The 8,817-nt window shown below is 35.8% G+C and overlaps 1 protein-coding gene across 1 annotated transcript in view; it reads left to right on the top strand.

Annotated features, from left to right (window-relative positions):
- Positions 1-255: 255 nt before the first annotated feature.
- CPSF2 (cleavage and polyadenylation specific factor 2) overlaps positions 256-8,817 on the top strand; it is an 11,556-nt gene continuing 2,994 nt past the window's right edge. Inside the window, exons 1-10 of the mRNA XM_026849258.1 lie at positions 256-516; positions 1,967-2,126; positions 2,213-2,318; positions 3,810-3,939; positions 4,260-4,375; positions 4,945-5,132; positions 5,934-6,224; positions 7,290-7,390; positions 7,732-7,932; positions 8,519-8,671. Coding sequence (XP_026705059.1) covers positions 305-516; positions 1,967-2,126; positions 2,213-2,318; positions 3,810-3,939; positions 4,260-4,375; positions 4,945-5,132; positions 5,934-6,224; positions 7,290-7,390; positions 7,732-7,932; positions 8,519-8,671 — 1,658 coding nt within the window. The 5' untranslated portion in view covers positions 256-304. The remainder of the gene's footprint in view (positions 517-1,966; positions 2,127-2,212; positions 2,319-3,809; positions 3,940-4,259; positions 4,376-4,944; positions 5,133-5,933; positions 6,225-7,289; positions 7,391-7,731; positions 7,933-8,518; positions 8,672-8,817) is intronic.

Genomic DNA, 8,817 nt, shown 5'->3' with positions numbered 1-8,817 from the left:
CGGAGCCGCCGGCCCGCCCCGCGCTGAGCTGCGCTGCGCTCAGGCACTCGGGCTTGAGGGGCCGCTGCCCTCCTAGCGCTATGTCCCTGGATGCGCCCCCGGCTCGGAGCTGCCTTTAACTGCACTGCTCCTAGTGATTTTTTTTTTAAACTATATAGAAACCCGTTTTTCTAACAACGAAAGACCTACAACCGTCAAAAGTTATTATCTGAGACTTAACTGATACTCGGTAGCTGTATTGAACAGTATTCACAACCGTATGAAGTTAGATCTAAGTTAATAGACTTTTCCTTTGAAATAGTAAATGAAACATTTTAATCCCTCATTCAGATTAGTTCTGTTGAAGATTAAACACTTGGAGAGGAAAATGACATCGATTATCAAGTTGACTACGCTTTCAGGGGTGCAGGAGGAATCTGCCCTTTGCTATCTGTTGCAAGTAGATGAGTTTCGCTTTCTTTTGGATTGTGGTTGGGATGAAAACTTTTCTATGGATATTATTGATTCTCTGAGAAAGTAAGTAGTTCAGTCTGTACCTTTTTTTTAATATGTCTTGCCCTTTTATGAAAGTTTTCAAAATACTGTGCAATGATATGTGTATGGTGGTGTTAAATCCAAAATTATACTCTATTGTTGCTTGAAGTATGTTTTATATGAAGAGAACTATGCTGCTGAAACATTTCTAGTAAAAATTTGGATTTTTTTTCTTGTGAATCTAATGAATTACATCTATTAACTGTAATTCTCAAAACTGCGCCATGTTTGTTTTGGCTTGGATGTTTTGCTTTTTTCATAAACATGACCTAGAGCACAGTTTGTGGGAGACCGACCTTGGCTCTGAACTAATTTAGAATGGCTAACTAAGTTTTAAGTGAAAGAATCCTTATGTGTATGTAGGCTGGATGCAAAGTGGTTCAGCTACTTCTTGTTTCAAGTTAAATAGACAGTCAGGAAAACAGCTTCTGTTAGTTATCCCAGCCCTGCGAAGAAATAAACCTGTCTAGACTTTAATACTGAACATCTGCAGGTTTTCAGTAAGGAGCTTTGCTGATGCAAGCATTAATTACAAGGTTAGGACTGAAACATGGAAATTCCTGAAAGAAACGCAGCTTTGTGATGCTATTTTTATAGATTGCCTTTTCTGGCATTGACACACTTTTGTAGTGTTTGAAGTCTTTTAACTGAGGATTATTATGTTTTATGGATAACTTATAAAATTTGTAGGGTGTCTTGTCTGAGAAGCAATTAGGTGAGATCCATTTTAATAATAGCCATCAAGAAAAATGTGTGTGCCCCAGTTGCTGTGTGAGGGAACAAAAAGTTTTCAACCTAACTTTTAGCTTGTTTTATAAGTATTTTAGCTTGTTGCATATGTTTTCTGCCCTCAAGTTTTTCAGTTAGCATAGGTAGTAGGTTTTTAGCATGAGTTCTTACTTTATGCAGCACTTGGGAAGAAAAAAACCTTCTGTTTTTAAAATGAATAAAACCCCCAAAATTTATGTGCTGCTTTTCTTAAATGATATATTTGACTTTTTCTGTTTTAAATATTTAGGGATTGTTGTGTCTTTGGTCCTGTTACTTAGTCTTTCTTATCAGAAGAAAAGTTGTAGTCTAAGGTTTTTAGATGTATAAACAATTTGTAGCACTGGTAATATTTTTGGCCGCTCAGTTAATGTCCTTTCTGGTGTCCAAGTATATATTAAGGTCTTCCTAATTAGGAATTTATGCAAAACCTGTGTCTCCCAGACCTTGAAATTATGTTTCCAGGTGTGACTTGCATTTTTAAGTACTTGAATGTTTGGAAATAATTGTAACTTTTAATTATGATTTTAAAAACTTTGTTTTAAACCTGGAAGAACTTAAGTTTTTTTTGTTTGGCATTCAGACTGTGTATATATTCTCATAATAGTTCTGTATGGTGCTGTATACTCCATATTTTCACCAACTTCTGTTGCCTCTCTTGTAGACATGTACACCAAGTTGATGCTGTTCTTCTTTCTCATCCCGACCCTCTACACCTTGGTGCTCTTCCATATGCAGTTGGAAAAATGGGGTTGAATTGTGCCATTTATGCAACTATTCCTGTATATAAAATGGGACAGATGTTTATGTATGATCTCTACCAGGTATATTTAAGTTGATACTTTCATACACAGTATCTCTGATACAGTAGAGTGCTCAGGTTCTTGAATGCTCTGTACTTTTGTTTTAGTCCCGCCATAATACTGAAGATTTCACGCTCTTTACGTTGGATGATGTAGATGCAGCCTTTGACAAGATACAACAGCTGAAGTTTTCTCAAATTGTGAACTTGAAAGGTAAAGTTGTCATCAGAGTTTCAATAGATGACTTTCAGTGAAAGGCAACAGAGTCATTAAAAGTAACTTTTTTGAAAGGGAGTAAATTTTGTGCATTTTGCAGGGCTAAATTCAGTAGCCTTGTATCAGCTGAATGTTTTACTCAGTAATTATACGTGGAAATAGGTACAATTTCTGCTTAATGAGGAGGAGGTCATGCCAAAGCATATTTAGACATTTTTTTCTCTTTTGTGTTTTTGTAACTTTTCTTGAAATTTGCTCATGTTTCTCCAAAGCATTTACTTACTTATGCCTAGTGGTAGGTACCTCAGAACTCTTCAGTAGCTGGTAACACAAAGGAAAGCTTTCTAGAGTGTGAATAGGTTGCAGAGATTAAGTTACAGCATGTGGGTGATTTAATGAGGTGGTCTTCACTGACTGAATGATAGTGTAGCTTATTGCTAGGAACTGTGGCATCTGGAGGATCAGCAGTTTTTCACTCTTGTTGAATTTAAAGGTCAGAATGAAATGGAAACACTGTTCTTCAACAAAAACACATACAAGCTGACCACCAGCAGCTTGTCTCTGAGGTGCAGTTATCTCCCAGTTCCTGAATGCTACCTCTCAAAATACTTGCCCTGTAATTTTGAAAATAGAAGTGGGATAACATCCTTGAAAGGCTGCTGATCCTTTTTCAGGATTATTTGTAGCAAAGTAAAGTATGTCTGTGTTGCCTTCTACATGTTAAAAGTAATTTTAGTGAGCAGTTTTAAAACACCCTACTTTTTTCATGTTCTAAAAGACTTGCTGGGTGCATTTAGAAAGATAATGTATGTTTTAATAATTAAAAGCTGTGTTTCTGTTCAGGTTAGTGGAATGCAGCAAAGTCAGTGAGTAATGGTCATGGGTGGTCTAGTTTTGCTCTGACAGAGGTACAGGCTAGCACCAATGATGAGGAACAACAGTGCATTAAAAAAAAAGGCACCGGTTGCTGAAAAGATCCATCATCCATGACTGCAGCACATGAACACCTTTCCTGTTATTATTTGATTTGCATGTTTGCCATTTGGGAAAACTTCCAGTTTGTGTAATTTGTGTGTGGTTTTGTAAATACCTGGACAGTGAATGACATACTAAACATTTTGTGTTGTCCTAGAGAGAGGGGTTTACCTTTAGCCAGTGTACTTGCTTTCATGTGATGTTTGTTATATAATTTAGGTTTAGGTTTATAGTTACAGCAGCTTTGCAGTGCCTCTGAGTACCAGTGGGAGGTGGAGGGAAGAAGTGATCACTTTCTTCTTCTGGAGGCAAAATAGAAGTGAATTGCAAAATACTTTGAAGTAACTGGTTAGATGGGAAGGACAGATAGGTTACTGATTTTTCATACTTCATTTGTGGGTTTTTTTCCCCAGTAATAATTGGGGCATTCATTTGTTTAGAATTACTATCTCTTTTGCAGAGTAATGGGTTTGAATACATGTAACATAACTAAAATATTGAAAACATTTGTAGGCAAAGGGCATGGTTTGTCGATCACACCATTGCCAGCTGGGCACATGATAGGAGGCACAATTTGGAAGATTGTCAAGGATGGAGAGGAAGAAATTGTTTATGCCGTTGATTTCAACCACAAGAGGGAGATGTAAGTTCAACATAGCAAAATACATTTTATTTAGGTGTGCATCATATAGTGTGTGATAAACAGGTATGGAAGTAGCAGTGCCTTTCCAGCTCTAAGACTTCTAATTTCACTTGCATTCAGATTGATTAATTTGAAACAAGCATTAGCTCTGGGTATCTTCATTCCCCTCGGTTTTATTTGTAAGTTTGAAGCAGAAAATATTCAGCTGCTAAGTGGTTTGATTTCTGTACATGCAAACATTTGGAAACTTGCTGTTACATTTTTTTTCTCATAAAATAGAAATGCAAAAAGTGAGATTTTTTTTGCCTTTTTTCCCACAGCCATCTGAATGGATGTTCCTTGGAAATGTTGAGCAGGCCTTCATTGCTTATTACAGATTCATTTAATGCTACTTATGTACAACCCAGGAGGAAGCAAAGGGATGAACAGCTACTGAGTATGTATTCTGTTTGGGCTTGAAAGTAGCAGTAATGTATTGTATTAGCCACAGTAAATTGTTTTTCTATGAGAAATTGATCAGCATCCAAACTAAGAACCTTTATTAAAATTTAACAAATTTTGAATTACTCTTTTCTGATGGTACTGATTCTATGGATTAAATATTTTCCTGTAAACAATGAACCGTATTTGAAAACAGTGTATTTTACCCCATATCAATTAATCTCTTAAGGGATTTTTAAATTACCTTCCTCAGCACATGCATTTTTAAATGCCATTTCACTGTTTTGTTGGGGGGTTGGGTGGGTGTTTTTTGTTTCTTTTTTAAATAAAGAGAAAGAAAGAAAAAGTAGTATCAGGGCAGTGCGATCTTCAGAGCTACCAACAAAACTAATTTTGGTGGAAATGTGGTTTGGGATCTTTTTTGAAGTTTAATTTATTTCTGTGTTCAGTTTGCTTTTGATTATGATTGTTAGTGTGCTAAACAAAAAAAAACACAAGACATGAACATTCTCTTTTTAGTTCAAAGTGTAAGTTGATTTTTGGTTTGTTTTTAATTCTTCTTAGCTAATGTTTTGGAGACATTACGAGGTGATGGAAATGTACTGATAGCCGTGGATACAGCAGGCAGAGTTCTGGAACTTGCTCAACTTCTTGATCAGATCTGGAGAACAAAAGATGCAGGATTAGGAGTCTACTCTCTAGCGCTTCTGAATAATGTCAGCTACAATGTAGTGGAGTTCTCTAAATCACAGGTTGGTTTGGATTTTAAAATGCAATTATGAAGAGGATGATGGAACATGTATGCAAAAGCATCTTGTTTTTTTTAACAGTAAAAAATGGCTAAATACTGGGTATTGTCCTTATTATATGGTGCATGTTTGCGTCTCAGATCTTTCAATCAAGTAACACACAGTCCAGTCATGACTATGGGCATGTTTTTTGATAGTAATTTCTGTTTTTATCACGAAACCTCTTAGTGTGGCAACTGAGGCATGGACTCTCCATTGAAGTACAGAAGGAAAGACCCTTTATTATTACAATAGTACATGCTTAGGCTCTCACCAAAGCTCTTCATAATTAGCAAATCAGCAATTAGATAGCTATCAACCTTTTCTCCTATCAGCATAAGATCACTCTAACACGCACTGTGCAGACCAATCACTTTCTTGTTCACGCGGTGTTAACTTCTCACAGTTTAGTACTTTTCCACAGTTCAGTGTTGCAGCTGTCTGTTGTTTTTCCCTGCCACCTTGGCACAACTCAGCAGCTTCTTATCTGTCTTCCAAGGCCTGTTTTTCTTCAAAGCCTACCTGTTTCTCAGAGGCTGTGTAAGGCTGACAGGCCGATGTCTCCCACATGTTAGCATAGTTTATAGTTGTTAAAAAAAGAGGACTTAAACTACTTGTTTCTGTTGGTTACGCTCAGCATTATTTCTACGCTTGCTAAGAAACATTGATGTAATCACGTGTATTGCATCCTGTATTTCGTATCAGATTTGTACATTATTATAGAACTTGTTTTCTTACAGATAACTTTCTTAATACATGTTTTAGGTTGAATGGATGAGTGACAAGTTGATGAGGTGCTTTGAAGACAAGAGAAACAATCCTTTCCAGTTCCGCCATCTCTCCTTATGTCATAGTCTGTCTGATCTGGCTCGAGTGCCTAGTCCGAAAGTTGTTCTTGCCAGTCAACCTGACTTAGAGTGTGGGTTTTCTAGAGATCTTTTCATTCAGTGGTGCCAGGATTCCAAAAACTCTATAATTTTAACTTACCGCACTACACCTGGAACATTAGCACGGTTCCTGATTGATAATCCTTCTGAAAAAGTTATAGATATTGAGGTAAGAGTCATCTATATATCTCAAAGCGTGGGGTGTGTTTTTTTTATTGTGGGCAATTTGGGAGAATATGAGCAAAAGTGAACTTAGTTTCCTTTTTGATCTACTGAAAACACTTCTAGCGGCAGAGGGACATCTGAAATTGGTAGGTTGCATGTTTAACCAGTTGTGAATAAACTTACATAAAAATAGATCTCATGTTAGGAACTACAGAAAGCTTTTTGGTATTGTGGCAAAAGATGAGCAGAAGTTGCTTTTAAATACTTACCTTTTGACAATGCTTTCTTTTGTAATTTTGTTATAATAGAAGAAATTCTGCTTGTGATTGACATACAGGTTGCAATATATGATGGATTGTTCTTGCTGGAAAATACTCTGGTTTTAGATGAGGGGAGAATCAGGTCAAAATAGTATAATATATCCTGCCAGAATTAGAATGATAAGAGAAAGGTAGGAATTAAAACACAATTGTTATTCATACTTTTAAATTATTTTCAATAATTTATATACCTGTATCTACTTCTCTCTGGCAAGCATTGTTAATTTATGGGAGTCCACTGTGATCAATAATTTCAATCCTGATGCAGCTTTATTTTAGTTTTAGATTGGATTGGAAGCATTGAATTACAGTATATGAGTAAATCTGAATTCTATAAATAGTCTAAGTGACCTATACTACAATTTGATTTTCAGAAAACAAGAAACAAAACTTACCATTGTTTTGCCTCCTAGTATGACTTTTCCAGGTTTTCTTGGTTTGATGTTAGTGACACAAAAATGAAAAAAAAAAAATGCTGCTTATCTCAGAGTATTTGCATTCACTTATTGGAGAGGTATTTTGTGACGATGTTTTAAGAAATATTTGTAAAGCCAATTGATTTTAATACTTTTAGAAATACTGTTTAGACTCTACTAATTGGTAACATTGTTTGCTTAATCTTGTCTTGTATGTGACATAAAACTTGTACTTAACCTTGGTACTTAAACACAAATATTCTTGTCAGCAGCATATAGGAAAAGTAATTAAATCACATCAGCTAATAACATTAATTTTATTTCTATCTGTAGTTGAGAAAACGTGTCAAATTGGAAGGAAAAGAACTTGAAGAATACCTAGAAAAGGAGAAGTTAAAAAAAGAAGCAGCTAAGAAGTTAGAACAGTCTAAAGAGTGAGTATATTGGCTGCTCCTGCATTCTGCTGTTATGCTCAGAGTTGAAATTCTCTGTGATCATTCTGCTGCTTCAACCATTTACAGCGATAAATGAAAATCATAGTTTTGATAGTCTTATCTGAGGACACTGAGAAATTTGAAATGTTTGTCTTTTAATCTGTTGTTATCATAGACCTGTTTCATCTGCTGTTTGACTGTGAGCTCTTTCTCAGATACATAAACTGTCCTTGTTGTTGCTTAGTGTTATGTCAACTGTTATTTTCCAGTCAGTGTGTTTATGTAACATTAAACTTGAAGAATAAAAGGAAGTGCTAGTTTTTTTTGCAATGTCATTTCAGGGCAGATATTGATTCCAGTGATGAGAGTGATGCTGAAGAGGATATTGATCAGCCAACTGTACATAAGACCAAACATGATTTGATGATGAAAGGTGAAGGAAGCCGAAAAGGAAGCTTCTTCAAACAGGCAAAGAAATCTTATCCAATGTTTCCAGCACCTGAAGAAAGAATTAAGTGGGACGAATATGGCGAGATTATTAAGTATGTGGTGGTAATGCATATTTGCATGTAGTAGCTATGAAATAATTCAAGAATAGAAAAAAATAAAAACAATCATTCTGTCTCTTGCAGCACTGTTATATACTCTTCCAACTGCCGTAACTTTTGAACAGTTAGGACAGTTTGCACTAAGGCTCACAGGAAGCTTATGAATGCTGATCCTCGGCCTGTGTTCACACCTCTTAGGATGTGGTTTCATGCCAGACTCTTTTTTTTAACCTGACTTTATTTCTGCTTTAAATTACACATAATTTTGATAAACTTTTAATGAGGGGAAATAACATTGTTCATCCTAGAAAAATTTAGTGATTTTTGTCCTGTTTGTATAGGACCTTAATTTGCTAGTATTTCCCGAGACATCAAAGTTCTTTTTTTCCAGTTAGGAAGGTAGTATTTTCTAAATGAGCTCTGTTCAAATATGGAAACATTGAAGGCAAGTGTAATAAAATTGTTGGCAGTAACAATTATGAAACATCTCAGTAATAGTCAACATTGCCTGGTTTTATATTATGTAGTGCTTTGGTTTTTCAGTAAGACTATTAAAAGCAAACTGCCTTTCATTCTTTAGACCTGAGGATTTTCTAGTTCCAGAGCTTCAAGCAACAGAAGAAGAAAAAAGCAAATTAGAATCTGGTTTGACAAATGGAGAAGAGCCTATGGACCAGGATTTATCAGATGTTCCTACCAAATGTATTTCTGCAACAGAATCCATGGAAATAAAGTGAGTGGATATGTTCTTGTCAGTTCTGCTAGAATGGTGGTATAGGTATGGTGCAAATTGTGTAAAGGAATGGCTTGGAATTAAGAAAGTGGGAAAGGGCTTGATTTTTTTTTATTTTTTTTTTTTTTCTCTTCCCCCCCCCCCCC

The sequence above is a fragment of the Athene cunicularia genome (genome assembly GCF_003259725.1).
Source record: "Athene cunicularia isolate RWA chromosome 5 unlocalized genomic scaffold, athCun1 chr5_part1, whole genome shotgun sequence".
Taxonomy (NCBI): Eukaryota; Metazoa; Chordata; class Aves; order Strigiformes; family Strigidae; genus Athene; species Athene cunicularia.
Note: the sequence above shows the minus strand (reverse complement) of the source record. Positions and strands in the feature narration are given on the sequence as shown.